The 19,773-nt window shown below is 35.9% G+C and overlaps 2 protein-coding genes across 6 annotated transcripts in view; one reads left to right on the top strand and one right to left on the bottom strand.

The window, feature by feature from the left end:
- Positions 1-8,398, bottom strand: LOC149026757 (uncharacterized). Of its 5 annotated transcripts, none has more exons than XR_016173513.1 (10): positions 8,190-8,398; positions 8,001-8,079; positions 7,805-7,884; positions 7,648-7,714; positions 7,091-7,162; positions 2,983-3,192; positions 2,692-2,878; positions 2,478-2,607; positions 1,738-2,260; positions 2-1,644 (listed from the first exon to the last, which is right to left on the bottom strand). XR_016173513.1 is itself a non-coding variant. In XM_089155989.1 (8 exons), the coding sequence occupies exons 1-8, from the start codon at positions 8,263-8,265 to the stop codon at positions 2,602-2,604; spliced, it is 777 nt and encodes a 258-aa protein (XP_089012115.1). In that variant the 5' UTR covers positions 8,266-8,398; the 3' UTR covers positions 2,272-2,601. The 5 variants fall into 5 exon arrangements, 1 of the variants encoding a protein (XP_089012115.1); XR_016173512.1 differs by having other exon boundaries at positions 3-1,597; XR_016173511.1 differs by having other exon boundaries at positions 1-2,265.
- A 5,674-nt stretch (positions 8,399-14,072) lies between these two features.
- LOC149026756 (potassium transporter 7-like) overlaps positions 14,073-19,773 on the top strand; it is a 32,573-nt gene continuing 26,872 nt past the window's right edge. The window contains exons 1-4 of the mRNA XM_089155977.1: positions 14,073-14,599; positions 18,554-18,782; positions 18,888-19,136; positions 19,302-19,352. Of these exons, the coding sequence (XP_089012103.1) occupies positions 14,348-14,599; positions 18,554-18,782; positions 18,888-19,136; positions 19,302-19,352 (781 nt within the window). The 5' untranslated portion in view covers positions 14,073-14,347. The remainder of the gene's footprint in view (positions 14,600-18,553; positions 18,783-18,887; positions 19,137-19,301; positions 19,353-19,773) is intronic.

Genomic DNA, 19,773 nt, shown 5'->3' with positions numbered 1-19,773 from the left:
GAAAAAACAAGAGCAAAGCCTTCTTGAAGTTGAACGAATATAAACACCAAAACGCACATTGACAATATAAAGGCCTTCTTGAAGTAAATTGAACAAATTTAGAAAAACCAAACTGCATTGCAAGATATCATCTCATTACATGTACACCAGTAATATTACAGAGAAGCCAATAACCTTATAACCAAGGATAAGGCATTCAACAAAAGGTAAGCCCCAATCATGCAAAAAGATTATAAAGAAAGATCAACTTATCAATAATACAACATACAGCATACAAGACCAACAAGGGAAAAGCGAGAGGAGAGGTAGAAGAAGAGGGGAAAAAAGCCTAACGCTTAACTATTCTGGAAGACCTAGTGAAAAACACTCTTCACCTTGGTTGAAGCTATAAGTAGCAAGCAAGATTTCCCTGTACTGTCAGATTAGAAGCTGAAATATGAATCAAAATTGTTAAGTAACAGGTTTCACAAGCAACATGATTTATACAATCTTTTGTCATTCATCTATTCATTCCACCATTCTCCTGATTGGATGTGTCACTGGAGCATGAAAATAATGTCCCTTTTTCACTTTTCTGTTTGTTTGGGAAAAGGGAGGGGTGTTGCAGGGAGAGAATTAGACAGACATCATGCTGGGCACAAAATGTGATGTATGCTGACGCATAGATAGGAAGAGCAAAACCAGCATCCAAATGGTACGCAGCTCATGAATTATTAGACCCAGAGAACACTCCATGTGGCAAGGATTGGTGCTCTGTATTTGTATTTCCTGAACCTAATAAATGTTCTTTCAATCGTTTCACTTGCATGTAAACATAGTAGAGCATTCAACGTTTTGTTTAATTGAAGAGGAATTGGTCCCCAAAAAAAAAGATTTAAAGGCTCAATCTCCTTGCTAAAGAATGACCGCTCCTTTTAAAGACCATCATCAAGTTATCACTGAACTACACAAGACAGAGAGCAAAAGAAAATGGAAAGCAAGAGAAGGGCAACAAAAATTCAATTCAGCAGACAAAACAAAATATCTTTGCCACAAGAAATAGCATGTCAAGAATTGCAGAAGAATTTAGAGCTCAACACACAATTGAGCCATAAGCAATTATAATTTCTCAGTAGCTCAAAATAATTATTACTATACAACAACAACGGATTGATGTCTATGTAATATTATGTTATGTCATGTCCAATATTGATTGGGCAATGTAATTTTTATGACACGAGCAGTATAAAGGCAGCAGCTGATTAATGGTTGTACATCAGTTCAAAAACCTGCCTCATAATATTTAGTTTCACTTCCAAGGTTGCCATACAAGTGCAGTCAAAATAACAAAAGCTCCAACAGCAATCTGCAGAGCAAAAATGCAGTATACCAGCAGATTGCAACCAGACATACCAGATCAACCATTGCTGTTCAGCACCAAAATCAGTAGTATCAGATTCAACCCGACCCCAGCAACTAGGAAAGCAATCAACTGCAGCATTATGTGGATATCGGCTACCACTTCACAGGTACAGCCAACACTTCATGTGCTATTACATTGCAGTACATGATGCCAATATCCGTTACAGCTTCACAGCTACAGCTACAGCTCCATGTGCTATCACATCTCAGTACAGGATGCAACAGAAGTCAATACCCTAAAAGCTGGACATTAAATGACTTGATGTCTAACCAACATCCTGAGTGAAAGAAAAAAAATTAAAAAAAAAAAAAACCACTAAACTATGGATTTGTTACCATGGCTTAATGGCAGTCAGCTCAGGAATAGACCTCATCTTAACTCAGCATGAATGTCTGAACGAGGCCGATCCACTTGCAGCATCAGCTACAGGTAAACCATGAACCCCTTCCGACCATGTTTCAGGTCATCACAGCTATGACTACTTCTTTCAGAGCTCAAAACTTTACAACCATCGAAGACCATGGGGGGTTTTGCTCAGGTAAAATGCCAAAATCCGGATGAGTAAAGACCATCAGAAGAAAATTTAATCATAAATCTTACCACACATTTACCCCCCGCCCCAAAATAAAATTTCTTACCACACATTAGATCAACAAATCATTTTAACATTTTAGGCAGTGAAAACCATCAGAATACTGTTGTTTGCAACGACCATCAAAACGAACATCATCCATCAAGTTCAAAACAGCATCAACAGCTACAATATCACGATCTCGCCAATCAGCCACATTAGTTCTTTTCACGATCATAATTATAAAACAGCAGGTATTTGATTCACCCGTGTCTCAACTCCAATGACTGTACTAGAAGAAAATTAACATGCGCATACTTTAGAAGAAAATGGAAAGAGAACTATAAGAAAATAATAAACATTCTGGAATCCCTTGCAAACTCCACAAAACATACACAAAACTATACTTTACTTGAGTCGTCAAAGTGCCCATTAACTCGGCTAGATGAAAAGATGAACAAAATTCAACGAAATTGTTAACCTTCAAATGAAGTCCAGGCCTACCATAACTAGCATCTAGTACTTTGACACGGACAAGCACGTCCAAAATGCTCTTTTCTTGTAACAATACAGCTACGAAGATGATAATTTTCCAACATTCAGAACTATATCAAGCCATGCTACTCCGTCATTCCTGCAAAAACAATTCAATAACACTTAATCCAGATAAACATGTTGATGTTTAAAGGAGAAAATGAAAAATGGCGGAAGAACTCACATCGGCATCTGAATTATGAGGAGATGGACTCATGGAAGCAGCAGGTCGACCTCGCGGAGAAACACTTCTAGGGGATGGAGAACGTTCATCTTGGCTGCGTCGACCAGGGCTTCTATCCCTAGACGGAGGTGACTTCCTCGGAGACGGACTACGTTTAGGGCTTTGACTACGTCGAGCCGGGGAAGCACTACAGAATAAGCATAGATTGTGTCAAGCAAAATAAATAGCAAGATAAAACAATTCAAAAATTAGAAGCACTTTTTTTTTTTTTGGGGGGGGGGGGGGGGGGACCTTTCGTAAGAGCGGCTGCGACTTCTCCGCCCCTCATCATCGTTCCTGCCTCTGCCACGACCTCTGCTGTAATCAGGACTTAGACTGCGACTCCTGCTTCGACGACGATAATCCCTCTCCCTGGGACGGTACTTGTCACGATCGCTTCTACCCCTACTCCTACTCCTACTTCTCCTCCTGACATCCCTATCCCTGTAATCATCCCGGTACCTGAAATGTTCATGATCAGCTTCTGCATGTTACATGAGAATCACAAGTTGCACAAAGTATATTCTGCAGGAAAATTTATCCAGTTCACAACACTGAAACTCCTGGAGCAGTTCTCTAGGACAAGAAATACTAGTCAGAGAAACTAAAGTAGGACGCTTTTAAATATGACTAGTTGTAATGACAAAGACTAAAAATGATAAGAAGTGCCCTATGCAAGCATTCCATGTGTATACATCACTCATCCCTCTAACAAGGAGCAGACAAATTTTTTCATGTTTTAAATGGAGAGAAGCAAGGAAACACGGAATGCTGGCATGGGGGCACTCCCGACAGTTCTTTTTCCCGAAAATGAAACACAAGATACTCCATCATGCTTTTCAGCTGCCTCCAGAATTTACAGGAGTCATGCCACAGGTTCAACAACTAAATTTGTGTTAGTACATAATACCAATAATGATCCAGATAAATATCTACTATGAGCTTTTCCCTGGTAATGAACCAATCATGTTCACCTTGCAATACAGCTCCAGCAATGGTCCTCTACAAAAATGAACACCAAAATCACTCTACATGTGAAATACAAGAATATGACAATCGTACTTCCTTGTACAAGTCCTAGCCGCCACCCTGATCACAGTGATTACCAATGTAGGAAAATCTAGGACAGACACATTCAGACACTCCTTCTGAGCTGAAGTACCATTAAGATGTTGTTTTACTGAGAACAGAACAACTTAACAAATGCTTCCTTTGATTCATTATTACTATATAGTGATGCTTAAACATGCTTCTTTAATACTATCTAAACATGCTTCTTTAATAACTGTAGCATTATCAGTTTAACTCACACACCAAAACACCATATAACTTTAATGCGTTCCTCTGGAGTAACATTTACAGAGTCCAAACTAACAAATCAATAGCATAAATTTTAATTCCATTAAAATCTTAAAGAGAGAGGCATGAAGAACCTTAAACTACAACCAAAATTATTAAAAGCAGGGAAAGTTGATCAGCTTTATTGCCTTTTGATTTGAATATTTTGATAATTAGTTGAATACTTGTTAGAAGTACCATGAAGGGTATCGCATAAATTAAATATAACTTTTCGAAACCAAAAGGCAGCCGTTGTTGATTGTATGCATTACATGTGTTTTAATTATCATATGAACAATCTTGTCTACAAGAAAGGTTTTTTCACCGCAGTTTGGATCAGGTGGCTACTCACTCATATGCATTATTATAATTTGATGAATGACACCTTTGGGTGAACACCATCGCTTTGCTGCAATATATATATATATACACACACACACACACCACACACACACACACACACACACACACACACACACACACACACAAACTAGTAATGACACACGTGCACAAGCACGTGTGATGTGTTCTTGAATATAATTTTTTTGTGTAATTATTTTTTTAATTTGTACGTTTTTCTCTTTGAGTTGATTTTTAGATCAATTAATGATAATTATTCTATTAATAAGTATTGTGTTTATGAATCATAATTACAATTTTGGACACTATTCTTAAATGATTTAAAAATCTAATGAATTGAATAAACAAAGTTATTTTGGAAAAGAGAAATGTAACCATGCCCTTTGATCGTGCTCAATTTTAGACATTTTTCTTAAATGATTTAAAGATCTAATGAATTGAATAGGCAAGGGTATTCTGGGAAGAAAAATGTAGCCATGTCTTTTCAGTTTGTGCTTTTATAATAGTAGTATGATAGAATGATAGCATGATATATCAAGATAAAATTGCATTTTATCACTTTTGTGAGTTCCATATAATCCTATCATAATATTATGTAATCCTATTTGCAGCCATATATCATGAGATCCTTTCATATAAAGAAACAACTATATCCACAATACAATTTTTTGTTCTGAATTATATATAAAATCAAGAAATTAATATATATTCAAAGTGGAACAATATTGTAGCACAAAACAGATTCTAGAAACATTTCCATAGCACGAAACAAATTCCAAAAACATTTTTGGAGCCATTCTATTCCAAAGAACCATTTGTCATGGTAGAAGATCTCTCGCTCGAGCGAGATTTCGTCACCTTGAAAAATCGAGATCTTGACCATTTCAACGAGATCTCACTCAAGATATACAATTTTTTGGCGTCTAACTCAGTGGCCCGTCTCGGTGGGTTTTAGGGTGGTATTTAGCCTATTTAAGACCTTTTAAACACATTGGTGACCTTCGATTTGTCAAAAACAACCCTATGTATGATTTCTAAGTCTACCCATATTTAAAACCAAAATGTTGTAGGATTAGGGGATGCACTGTTATACAACATGTAATATAAAACCTTTAAGGCATATAAATATAAAAAGCAAGTGTATCAAATGCATCCAATAACCTAAATGTTATCAAAATCATCCATATGAGTATCAAAATCTCAATTTCCAAGAATAGAATAATAAAATTATGCAACCATTAGAAGTTCTATAGTCCTTAAATCATAAGTTCATAAGACAAGAAGAGAATAATTGATCTTCTTTCGATGTTGTAGATGTCCTAAAAGTAGTTGCAAGTGAAAATCCAGCTGAAATCCACAAAAAATGCAAAATTTGAGAGTTCCAACGAGATCCAAGGCGAGACATGGCAAGATACAACGAGATATCCCGACTCTTTGCTCTCAACCTCCATCTCGTCTCGCCTATGTGAAAAAACGAGATATCTCACAAGATCTCCCACCATGCCATTTATGTTTTAGTATTCAAAAAAAAAAGTAACTAAATCAAACCAAATATGTTTATGTTTATGTCTTACAAATGAAAATAAAACAAATATTTTTCTTCATTTGTGACGAGTTACTGGCAGTGCCAGCAGGATCTCCGTAGTGTCTTGTGGGTTTCCCGGCAATTGCCAGTGGGTGCTCCAGCAAGTTTTCCACCAACCCATAGAATATATACATTTTATTTTGAAAACTTTACAATCCAGTAAAGGACCTAAACTTTTTAAGAAAGAATCCTACCTTCCTAAGAAGAGTTTAAAATTCTTATCTTCGTAATAAAAGTTTACCCTTTCAAAATTTTTATTTAATGTTTCAGTAACGAAAATGCTAAAAAAAAAATTCAAATAGTCTTTGAATTTTATTTATTTATTTATTTCTGAAGTTCTATAGTTTCCAAGAATTTGCAAACAATGAATCATAAAGGAACATGGTTTTAAAGACCTATGAACAAAGATCAACCATCATATAATAAACCAACCACAAGAAATTTTAATTATCATATGATCTGGCTTTGAGGCCAATTGCTAGATCCATGTAAACAATAGTGTTACTATAATAATTAAAACACATGTAATGCACACAATCAACAACGATAATGATTAAAATACATATAATGCACACAATCAACAACAAAAGCATAAACGAATAAATGGGGAACTTTAGCTTTTTTTTTGGATAATTTGATAATTAGTTCAATTCTTGTTAGGAATACCATGAAAGGTATCACATAAATTAAATATAACTTTTTGCAATCAAAAGGCAGCCAACAGTAAGGCCTATTTTGGAGTCCACAGCATAATCCCATGCTCACAATGTGTAAACAAAACTTCACATACTCCAGAGATACATAGTGGAAAATAGGAAAAGGAATAAAGTCAACTACTAATACGACGATCTCACAGTAATTTAATCATAAAATAATACATCACGTTGGTAGCATGTTTTCCAACTTGCAGATGCATTTACTTGGCATTTCAATGGTAAATTTTATTACTGAATAGCAGATGTGCTTCCAAGGTATATAAAGAGAGAGAAGGGTTTGTGACCGAAAATATCATGGCCATACAATAATTCCAACCACACTGCAATTCAAAGGATAAAGCAATCACAAAGCTTTTTTTACCTTGGGCGGGGACTTCGGCTTCTTGACCTTCCTTTTGGCTTTGGGGAAACTTCCACTATCCTTCCTTTGCGACTGAATTACAAACCAAAAAAAACAGATGCATATTCAGTCTTGTAGTTACACTCCTCATTTTAAAATATAATAACAACCATAAAATGGAACTAAGTCTATGGAGAACATCGTCCTATCCTAGGTATGTAAGTGTACAAAACACCGACAATTTAAGGTTAACCCATTATAGGTTACCTTAGCACAGTTAACAACAAAATGGAATACAAAAGGGAAACATATACTGCAAAAGATGATGAATCACTTGAATGAAACAACAAACCTTTCTATATGCTAATCTACATCCGCCATTTTCAGTATCACATATATCAAGGGAACAATCACCAAAACAGATGATACATGAGGCATAAAGTAGCCATCCCCAAGCAAACAAACAAGTTATAGAAAGATAAGATGGTTCTTCTTTCTATGTGAGCAATAAATAATACAGGCCCTTAAAACTCCCAAGATAAGAGAAGCAAAACACTAGTAACAAGCTGAATACTCACATTGGTTCAGCATTTGGCCCATACTTGGCGAACTGAACCATAATCTCTCTACCATCAACATTCCTTCCTACACATGAAATCATGAAAAATAAATTAGCGATCAATTAAACACAACCCCTATTCCCAGTTCGCACACTAAAACAAAAAACAGGCTCACCGTCGAGCTTTTCCACTGCCTTCTGTGCCTCGTCGGCATACTTATATCGAACAAAAGCGAACCCACGTGAATCCCCAGTTCTGGAAATACGGAAAAATAAAGAAAAAACAAGATAAAAATATGCTTAAGGTACAGACTGCGTAAGTATGTAGTATAAGAAAACAAATCGACGAGGGATCGCTATAAATCTTCAAACCTTCTATCTCTCGGTATAAAGATATCAACGACCTTGCCATACTTATCGAACAGCGGGAAAAGATCATCTGCAGTGGTTCCTAATGAAGAACAGTACGTAATACAAGGAATCAGAAGAACAATAAAAAACGCATTGAAGCAAACTACAGAGAGGAGACAAATCAAACTGCACAAATCAATAATTACTTACTGAAAGTGATGTTGAGAACGAGAAGAGAGTATGTGTCCTTGATATCTGGAGGGCCGGATCTTCCGAAGTGAGACATGATTACGAGTTACGAACTTACGACTGCAGAGAGATTCAGAGGCGATAAGGGTTAGGGTTTCGATTTGAGGCTCTCAGCAAAACAGAGTTTTTCCCCTCGCACAGAATTCTCTCCCCATAAATTAACATGTGGGACTGTCACCGTGCGTCGGTTAAAATATACCCCTAACTTTCCTTTAAATTGCACTGGTACCCCTCACTTTTTTTTTTTTTTTTTTTGGTAAACCCCTCACTTCTTTCTCTAGGTTGTGTTTGGATGCCAATAACATAGAGTCAATAAGTATTAAGAAAATTAATAATTGAGTTTTTTTTTTCTTGGTCAATAATAATTGAGTGTTATGACTGTTTTACCCGGTTCATATCTTCTACAATTCCCAGTAATTCTACCTAAGATTGCGACACGTGATACTGTGATAGTTTATTATCTAATAATTATAATTAAAATTCAACTAATAATTAAATTTAATAAATTCCTAAAATTTCTCCTAATTTTGTCTCTCCTCTTTTTTATGTTTAATTTTATAAATTTATTATATTCAATTCCTAATTAGGTTCTAATTTTGACCTTTGGATGATTAATTGTCACTGTAGCATTTTATTTACGAATTACATGAAATTATAACTGTTCCGGTATAATTTATTATTTAAAAAAATATTTCTGATCATGTTTAGTACTGTTTGAGGGTTTTTGGCAAAAAAAAAAAAAAGTACTGTTTAGGGATTGTATGGTGTCCCTTTTATTTCTTGGTTCTTATGTTTATTCTTTTTTGACCTTTTTTAACACAAATAGCTCATACTATGTATGGATAATCTAAACTTTGTACCTTATTACATATTTCAAACTAATTAGGATTTTGAAACACTTGGAACCCTACTTAGAGAAACACCAATGCTTTTTATGAAAGCAGATGAATCTATTGTGAAAGTGAGAATTATGCAAATTTTTAGTTTTTTTTTTTTTTATTATTACACAAATATTTGTTTATTGTGTAATCAAGTATGATTTCAACACTTATAAAAAATTAAAAATTAAAAACTATTATTTACCCACCAATAGGATAACGGAACGGACATGTTTGTCGTACATCTTAGATACCTCTATTTATAGGAGACTAACAAAACATGAAAACTAAAACCACGATGAAACTATACGCATTTATGCTCTACTACTACTCAGTAATTTATGAATGCAACTTATGCATACATGCTTGACTGCTTGCACGCTTTAGACTTCAAAGTAAAATAGCGAAAGTCCCTTTTCTTAGTGAGCCCTTGGCTGCTTTGCTTCTTCTCCAAATTAATCTCACTTGTTTCCCCTCTCTTCCTCAAACAATTGAAGGTCTGTATCAAGTAAGTATCTTTGATGAAAATCTTTGGAAAATGGTACCAATACCAAAGCTATTGAGGGACCTAAAGCATTATATCACAATTTAATTGCAGATATTGTGAACCTGTCGGCACCGCTGGTACTGGTCTCTTACACTAGTTAAAATCATTTTGTGTAGATCAACGGATCAATTGACATTCAATCACAAGAATGACACTCTCAAGATAGTCATCCATCTAGGCCCATGTGAAAGAAAAAAGCATCATGTGATTTGCTATTTAATTTATTTTTCTTTTTGTGGTCACAAGGGGAGTTAGGTTAAGCTCTCTATACAAAATACTAGAGGCATTAAAAGAAGAGTCTATAAATAAGGGGTCTAAGTGAGCCACCCGACTTTATTAAGTGTAAACTTACCAGAACATTAGCATTTTTTTTCCTTCTTCTTTGGGTTTTTTGTGCCCAAACCTATAACCTTTAGCTAAAAATTTTGTATGCCAATTGTTCGACCAATCAACAAAACACAATTGTACTAGGGCACTTTTTTGTTTCAATTATGAGGTTTTTTTCATTATTTTAAGTTATTTGGCATCTATTATCAGTTTTATTTATATTTAAATAATAGAAAAAACTTCCAAAATATATGAACTTCTTGTCTATTATGAATTATGGTGAAAATTTCATTATCTTCAATTATGCATAAGTTTACTTCAAATTTGATGGTTAATATGAGGGTAAAATAGTCAATATATATATTTATTTATTTATTTTAAAACCATATTTTTTTTTTTTTATCTCTTTTATCACTTGATCACTATTATTTACTAACAAAATTTCATTTTAACACCAAACTTATTTTCATTTCATAATTTATTTTCGACAAAATTTACCAAACAATTTTCATTATCGACCAATAATGAATTCTTATATTTATTTATTTTAAATAGACTTAATAGAGAATTAGGATTGATACCAAAAAGAGCCTATAAAATCACATAGACTGAATTAAGAATGTCGTCGACGATGCCCACACCTGACCAATCCAAGGATTAACTAGGCCAATTAAGGGACAAAATGGCATATTGACAATCAGAGAAGACTGCAATTTGTTGGATACCCATAGATCAAGCAAAATGAGGAGAATATTTGATAACTTCAAGTTCAAGAGCCAAAGCCAAGAAGCCAATGCAATCTACAGTTTTAGCAATGATAAACTATCCACCTGGGTCCCAAATAAGACTACTCCAACCACTTGTCTTTTAGCCAATGTAATCTATAAAGAAAAATCATGATATATAAAAGGGGTGGCATGTAGCCATTAAACAAGGAAGAATTCCCAAACATTCAGATAAGCCAAACACAATGTACTCCATGTGGAGTGTACAGAATCTAACTGGTTAGAATGCACAAACCTGCCCTCAATAAAATCCATAATTTCCCTTAGAGTGTTTCCATGAAATTCAGAAGTAGACAATCTTGATAAGGAAATTCTCCAACTAGCTCTAGCATGAGTGCTATGAAATAATGTATGCATTGGAATTAAAATATGTGACATGCGTAAGAGGCAATATTTATATCAAAGATATTAAGTTGTGTTGGTATAGCATCATGGGCAACTTTCCATAAAAATGATTAGATCTTTGGGAGAGTGTTAATGTTACAATGTTTGGTCCAAACTTGTTTGATCGGATGGGAATGCTTGTGATAGTCCCCAATAACAAGAGAGAATAGCTAGGCTGTGTTTGTTTGCTGGAATAAATATGGGGTGAGAAAATTTTGGAAAAATCAAAAATTTTCATTAAATCTTAAAAGTTACTTGTTTGGTTGCTTTGAGTGGGAAAGCTAGAGACAAACTTTATTGAATTAATGAATCTTGTATGGTGACGTGGCATGCTAACTTTTATACTCTATGCATTTTTCAAACATTACAAAATACGTGAAAAATTGTGGAAAAATGTGAAAATAAAAAAGTGGAACCCACATTTAACAATTTTCTACATAATCCCTCAATTTCATTTTATTCTCCCTCATCCCATTACATGTGAGGCCCAAATTTTTTTCCCCACCCCACATTTGCAAACAAACACAGCCTTAAGTAATATGCAAATTTGACACTATACCTACCAGACTTTGGGTGCTTCCAAATCCATGAACCTGAGACCTCTTGGGACAAATGTATGGTTAAAAGTCTAGTGGTGAGGGAAGAAAAGACTTAATGGTTGTGTCCTTCCATTGTTTCCTAGGCCAAACCAATCAAGTGATGTACTAAGTAATGCCAAATGGATAAATCTTATTAAAAATGGGTGAGAATTTGATCCCAAATATGTTCCACTTTGAGAAAGGGCATTGATAAAATGATGAATTTTAAAGTACTTTGCCTACATCAAGTACAGTTTGCTTCCGTATGATATGAAATACTAATATAAGTTGCATAGATTATAAATGACAATGAGCCACAGGATAACGCTTAAACTAAATGTTGGTATCTATATATATGAAACAATAATGGTGAAGAGGTCGTGGGTTTGACTCTCGCTGAGGCATATTAGTATCTCCATCCCCCGGCTTAATAAAGCCACTTTGTACAAAAAAAATTGTGTGATTGCCCGTCCCGCTATCTCTCTGTTGATTACTAGCAACAAATTCAGTATAATGTGAATCGAAGAGAGTTGCAAGGATTTGACTGGTTTTGATTATGCACGAATTTGACAAATATGCAGACTTTGCAACTGAATTAGTTTTAGTCAACCAAAGGAAAATTTAATTCAAAAGCCCCAAGAGAAAAACCTCATGCCAAAGACAAATGAACTATCAACAACAAAACATTGGGTGAGGGGTATGCCACTAGGAGTATTTTTACCTAATACAAGATGAGGCTAAGAAATCAGCGAGGATATTCATAGGTCTCTTGGTAAAACGAAATTGGATGAAAGAGAATGTTGACGCCAATGTGCAAACTTGCTTCATAATGGCATTAATATACCAAAATTGACTTGAATTTCACTTTTGTAAAGGATATAATGCCACATTGTTAAGGACACCTGTCAAATCCTATCAACACAGCATAACAACTTGATTAAGAATGGGGTTGTTCAATAATTTGTGAAGGACCTTGTTTGCAATCTCTATGAGATAGAAGATGGGTGAAAGGATTCATAGCATGTAAATTATTGAAGACAGGTGCTCAAAATGTTTGTTCACTCCTCGCTCTATTATAATTATGGGCTACCAACTAGTTTTTATGTTTTGATAATAAACTCTAAGACAAAAACAAAAAAGACGAATCATAGCAAAGAGAGCCCGATATATAAAAACCAAATCAAATAATCCATGGCGTAGAAGCTACTAAATGATTTTGGAATAGAAATCACACAAAATAAAGTATAGCTAAGATTTTGGGGGCAACGTCATTGGTAGAGATTGGAGAATACACCAAATGATCTTAGCCTCAAGATGTTGGTCCTCCGTCCTTCGTTGCATGAGTCCTTGGTTGTTGATAATTGTGCGATTCTTGAAAATGAGTACATTGCATTTTAAAGATCCTTAATTAAAATGAAGGAAGATTGAGCCACTGGGTCTCGAAAATGCCATTTGTTGTATTCCGAGAGTGATCCAATTGCATGCATTTTATTACCATTGTTGTTAGGGCATTAAGACTCCTCAATATAATCAACATAATATATTTAACGACCAAGTGAGAAAGTGTAAAGGTTCATCAAGGGAAAGGATAAGAGTTAGATGTACTTTACTACTCACGTGACACAATTTAAAATACAGGCCGAGAAAGGTAGAGTATTCGAATGTTAGTGGATCAAAAACCCCTATAATGTATTTCATGAAAGATGGCAAGAAAAAAAAAGTGTACATGTTTAACAACTCTAGATATCTATTATTGGACAAAATAATATTGGATGGCTAGAGCCTCACATGGTTGATGTTTAACTAGAAAGCAAAACCTTTTCGCATCTTAGGTCCAAGATGGACATTTACACTCATTATTTTCTTTCTTCAATAAAAGAAAACATCATTCGGTAGAAATTTGAAAAAGAAATACAAAGTGAACCACACGGAAACACAAAATGTGAATGCATGCATTCAACATCAATAGTGGATTTCTTACTCCACCGCTCAATAAAAAAAAAAAACAAACAAAAAAAAAGAACCCAGCTTTCACTGCCTCTAGAGTTACTCTGTTTGAAAAAAAAAAAAAAAATCCCCTATTTTGAACATTATTGTCAGTCAAAACCTAGTTCTCTTACTGGCTCCTGCTCGATAGCGACAGTCCTCACGTAGCCAGGAATTATGTATGAGTGATCACCTGTGTCTGTATTTATTTTGGCTTTGCTATTTCATATTTTTTGTTTTTATATAGGTATGTCGGCTGTGTGCCTCTGAGAATTGAAGAGATAAATAAAATAACGGAAGCAAAGCAACAAATAAAAACCTCCATAACGAATCGAAGGAGAGTTCTACCCAAAAAAAAAAAAAAAGAAGATTTGAAGGAGCGTTTATAACAGAAACAAACACGTGCAGCTTTTGATTATTGCAAACTTCAGTTTCGTAACATCACTTTCTTTGTTTCTGAAATTGTGCTCTTCGGGAATTTTAATTCATTGTCGATTGGTTTTCTTGGTGGCTGTTCTCTGCACAGCTTTTCCATTTCCTATATCGTATGACGTGGGCGAGGTGGTATAGCTTAGGGTTTTAAAGATCATGATGGGCTTCTGTGTTGGATCAAAGTCTTGCAACTGAAGAATTAATGGAGGAAGAGGGTTCACTGAGGCGTAGAGCCGGATTATTTCCCATGGATTCGTCCGAATCGAGATGGGTTTTTCAGGACGAAGACGATTCTGATGCAGCAGACGACGAGGATTTACATCGGCAAATGAGTTCCGAATCCGAAGAAGAAGAAGAAAATGCGGTGCACAGACTAATCAGGACAGGTCCCCGGATCGATTCTTTCGATGTTGAGGCCCTCGAGGTCCATGGAGCTCAGAGGAGCGACTATGATGTATGTCTCTCACTTTGGGACTCATTCCTATTTTGTGGTTTCGTTTTGCAACGTCTCTTGAAATGTGCTCCATCTTAAAATTTTAAATATTAGTTCACTACGTTTTGATTGGTATTTTTAAACGCAGAATTTAGTTTTACGGATGTGAAATTGATCGCTTTGTGCTTGTTAATTCGGTTGAAATTCTTCCTCAATTGTTTCTCTAAGTGGGGAAAAAGAGCATTCGTATGTTGAACCCTTTCATGTCCACGTGTGACGGGCTAGAGTTGATACAACTGAATGCAGTCAGATCTATTTCTTTCCATCTCGAGATCCCCTCATCAAATTTACAAACACCTGATTCCGTTCATGGCCTGTAGTTTATCTGATGCAGGGCTGGCCCGAACTCTTTTCCTTTCTTTGAGAGCTAACTGCGATAGATAGAATTGATAAGTATACTGGACTGTGTTACTCGGTATGCAAGGTGAAGGTTTTATTAAGGAATTATCTAGTAGGAGAGTTATTGGTCTCTGGTTTTGAATTTGTTGCGTTCGCATATGAAATCTACTCATCTGATGTGCTTGAATATTTTGGTTTGTCTCTATGGTAACTGAAGAAGATAGATATTAACCGAAATCCACGTCACTGTATTTTTTTTCTTCTTTTGATGGTTCTGAATCTAGAATTGCTTTAGATATTATATTACACAGATGAATACTTCTAATTCTAAAAAATCGACTGGGCTTCATAATATTAGTGGTCTATGGGTTGAATATGGATTGACCTCTAATTGAAACTTAATAGCAAACGCATATGGACCACGGAATTCACATCTCTAGCAACATTCTTATCAGTATGGTCAGTTTATGTTAGTTTGTAAAGTTGGAGAAACTGCAAAACTGATTCAAACTCTTATAAACTGTTTCTTTTTTCTACCTTGGTCAATTTGTGTTTCTTCGTTTCTTCGTTGCTTCATACTCTTATGTGTAATGCTTGCAAAATAATGACAAATGTGAATTGGCGAGACTGGATTTGTTCTTTCAATTTGTCAATCTAGTCTCCCTCACTCATCATTGTCTCAACATTTGACATATGGCGACTGACAACTTTTGTTTACCACACGATCGGATTGATTCATTCAGACACGTGCTTATAAGAGGAGTATATAATGCTTATTCAGAGACTTAATGAGTCAGTGTTATTACATTATTGGGGCCTGTGGACGATGGACACTGTGAGGGCTGAGCTTCTATACTCTTCTTGCAATCAAGCTTGGCTCATATACATATTAGTCAGTTGAAAGGGGGAAGTGGCTCCTACTGTTTTGCTGGATGGATGCAGCTGGATAAGGGGGGGATGTGGAGTCTGCCAAGCTTATTTTTATCTGGTAGAACCGCCCTCTGGGTTATTCACTTATTCCATGATGTTTTCAGTCCATGTATTGTGGATCATGCTGGGAAGGGAGTGATTATGCTAGTTGTTCCCCCCCCCTCTCTGGGATGTTTTGTGCACTAGTGTTCTGACATTCTCTTCCACAACTCTTGGAATTTGTAAATTGTGTACTATTTTTCTTCTTTTCCTTCCCCATCCATGATGTGATCATTTAATTAAAGAAAGGGCAATGCCAGTGCCAAAGACTTCTGCACAAGCAGAGTCTGGTTGGCAATTTTCCCATGCAGCCTTTCCCCATCAATTTTTGATGAGAGGCTGTTTTGATACCTTGACCTTGGGCTACAACTTGGTTCACGACCATTGCGCCAAGGCCCACCCTTATCATGTGATCACCAGAAGAATGAAAAATAGGTTAACTTTTTATCTTCTTATTTCTATTCTATTTAATTTTGTGACATTGGAAATTCTATGTTTGACGGGTTGATGCTCCATTAAGCTGTCCTTGGTGGCATTTGTAGTGAAGTTCCGTTGGTGGTAATTATAAATTTTATAGTTGTTGGCGCCAAACTTGCGGCCTGCTCATTTGTCAGCCCCCTCCACCCCCAAAAAACAGCCGTATACTTATTGGTAATTATCTTTCTAACTTATTCTCCTGTTTCCAGTTTGTCTTCTGGCTTTGTTGGTGAACCTTTCTTAGTTCCAACAAGGAAACAGCAACTATGTCAGATGGATGCCTAAATAGGAAAAAATTCCTTGAGAGATATTTTGGCTTGGTTTTTTTTTGGATTGCAATAGCTGCAGTTCTTCAAATGGTTTCGTTTAACCCTTCCATATGAACTGCACTTTTGCGTACCACTCTCAATTCTGACAGTTTTTATTAGTGGAACTTAACCTGAATACCTGATCCTTGAATGAGTTGATATTTTGATATCAGAATTGGCTTTTCTATTTAGAGACAAAAATATAAGAAAAGAATTGGAGTTCTCATCAGAAGTGGGTGATAGCTATACTTTTAGTGCTAGCCACAATTAAGCTTGATGTTCTTCTGAATGATGGAACAATTTAGCGACAATTGTGGGCTTTATTTGACCCTACCTTGTAGTTGTTTTAAATTTTGGTTGTCTTAATTTATCTGTTATCTTGTGTTCATGAAAGTCTTGATAAATCATTGACTTGTAAACCCGAGAAATAATAAAAAAAAGCGGTAAGAATAGAGTTCTCTCCCCTTTCTGCACTGAGGCTTGTGCTTTCTTCTGTTTTTCTGTGAAAGTTGCTTCGTAAAACTCAGAGTTGTTGAAGGTGCTAGGCAAGGTGCATGCTTGTGCAAATAGAGGGTGCAATGCTAGGCTGTTCAACTGAGCTGGCACATGTGGAACTGCTAATTAAAGAACAGAATAATCATAACAAAAGCAAACCAATATTTGTTATTGTGATTGTTCGTAACGAGGGCTCCTCAAGTATATTTTCTTGGCTGAAAACCCTATTAGGATTGGTTGAGAACTTCATATTTGCAGCCTCTTTGTTTGGATTTGAAGAATAGGAGGTAAAAGGGAAAAGGGGTGGTGGTGGGTAGAACTAACTCCAAGCCAGAAAACAAACGGCATGGATAACGAGGAAAAAAGGGAAAATGCAGAAACTAAAACAGAGCACCTGGGCTGGTCTTGGCTGAAGAGTGGGGGAGGGAGCAGAAGACAAGGAAAATAGATAACCGAAAGGGGGAAAAAGTGTGATGTTAGATATGTAAGTAGGAAGAGGAAAAAGAAAAAATGAGGAAATGAAGAAATGAAGAAGAAAAGGAAGTAAAGAGATAGGTAGAGAACAATATATATACCTGCTTTTGACCGGATGATGAGAGGTTTTGGAACCAAGAGAGTCCTAGACATGGTGGATTTTTGGTTTTGCTCAAATTCAATGCTGGAATAACAAGAAATAGCTTGCAGAGTAAAGAAAAGCTTGTTTTAAGAATGATATAGCACCTGCATTACATGAGTTGATGAACAAATGTAAGGTTCCTGGAGTCAACTTCATTGAGGCATCCTTCAGCAGTTTTGTGTGTAACAGAAGTGCACAGAAAGGTGCTAGGGATTGTGGTTTGGTATGCTTGGGCTAAGTGAGGCTAGGATTCTAGGACCCTGCATTGCACTGTTAAGTGTTAATGCAAGTGACTGGAAAAAATTAGTACGAGAAAAGACCATTATCTGGTAAAATTCAGGGGTCCAAGAATGGTGGACTGGAGTTGATCCAAGGTTTTGAGTTGTGCCCTAGATGTGATGTCAACTCCTTGTGAAACTGCAAGATTTTGTCAGATTTTGCTGATAATGACCCTATTCTTCCAATTATGATCCTTGGTGAAATTGGATATTTTAAATTTAGATCAATATTCTGATTCCAAACCAATTAAGTATGAAATGTGATGTTGTCGAATCTTTTTTTCCAAGCGAAAGGAAAAAGATATTGTCAAATTTTGTCATAGGATGTGTAAGGCTGAGAATCCTTGTTCAAGATAAGTTGAGAAAGAAACATTGCAATATGCTATCTTTTTCTTTTTGGGTGAAGAGCCATCTGAATGGTTTCGGAATGCAGGACATTACGCTAGGCAGGAAGATCCTACTGGCTTTTCAGACACTCGGAGTTGTATATGGTGACGTTGGAACTAGTCCATTATATACCTTCAGCGTGATGTTCAACAAGGCTCCAATTCGTGGGGAGGAAGATGTTCTTGGAGCGCTGTCACTGGTTTTATATACTTTAATCCTGATATCACTGATCAAGTATATTCTTGTAGTTCTTTGGGCCAATGATGATGGTGAAGGTACAAAATCATACCATAATATTATATCATCCTTCTTGTTTAATAAATTCATTCTTAAGTATATGCTTCCAGTGCAGTAATTTCTTTTGTATGCAACTTGTGCAGGTGGTACATTTGCTCTATATTCATTGATTTGTAGGCATGCAAATGTCAGTCTTCTCCCAAATCAACAACCAGCTGATGCTCACATTTCGAGTTTCAGGCTAAAAGTCCCGTCTCCAGAACTTGAGAGGTCACTCAAAATTAAGGAGAAGCTCGAGTCTTCCCTAACACTGAAGAAACATCTTCTGATATTAGTGCTTCTGGGAACTTCTATGGTGATAGCCAATGGAGTTGTTACTCCAGCAATGTCAGGTTCTAATAGCTGTTTCCTTTCATGTATAAGTTGTTTTATGGAGCCATGAGGATATTTTGATGTTATTACTGCAAATATTAGATGTGCTTAGGTTTTTCTTCTTTTGCATGTGTCCTTAATACGTCTTTCCTTTGATCTTTCAAGTAATTTGCTTCTAAATGCAGTGATGTCAGCTGTGGGTGGTCTAAAGGTTGGAATACCTGGAATTAAGCAAGGTAATGGCATATCCGTTGATTTTTATATGAGTCTACAAAACACTCTGCATCGCCTTCATAATTTCCTTCTTGGTTCTCAGTTGTAGAAAGAAGTTAATGCTCAAAAACATATTTTGGTGTACTGTGTGCAACAGTGGTCACAGTTGAAACTATGCTGTTATCACCCGTATTTAGGAAGTTCTTAATAAGAAAATGTTTTAGGCCTTTTTTGTTCTTGTAAGAGCTTTTGGTATTTCGCAGCAGCTTAAATTGAGGTCCCTTTGAGCAAGTGCTTGGAATTTCTTTCCCTTTGCTCTATTGTTACAAACTTGTTCTTCCTTCTATGAGGTTGAGGATGCTACTTAAATTGCCCTGCTAAATGTGGAGTTTGTGGAGTAAAGGAGGAAGAGATTGTCATATTATAAAGCTAGATGGAAAAGTT

The sequence above is a fragment of the Hakea prostrata genome, chromosome 1 (genome assembly GCF_041222555.1).
Source record: "Hakea prostrata isolate BN-2017 chromosome 1, UWA_Hpros_2, whole genome shotgun sequence".
In the NCBI taxonomy this organism is placed as follows: Eukaryota; Viridiplantae; Streptophyta; class Magnoliopsida; order Proteales; family Proteaceae; genus Hakea; species Hakea prostrata.
Note: the sequence above shows the minus strand (reverse complement) of the source record. Positions and strands in the feature narration are given on the sequence as shown.

Bases quoted from the DNA above. Each gene is read 5' to 3' on its own strand.
- LOC149026757 (XM_089155989.1), bottom strand. From the start codon at position 8,265: ATGTCTCACTTCGGAAGATCCGGCCCTCCAGATATCAAGGACACATAC. The intron at 7,885-8,000 runs GTTTGAAGATTT...CCGTATTTCCAG, and splicing joins TTTATACCGAGAGATAGAAG to AACTGGGGATTCACGTGGGT. The intron at 2,879-2,982 runs GTCCCCCCCCCC...CTTATTCTGTAG, and splicing joins CGCAGCCGCTCTTACGAAAG to TGCTTCCCCGGCTCGACGTA.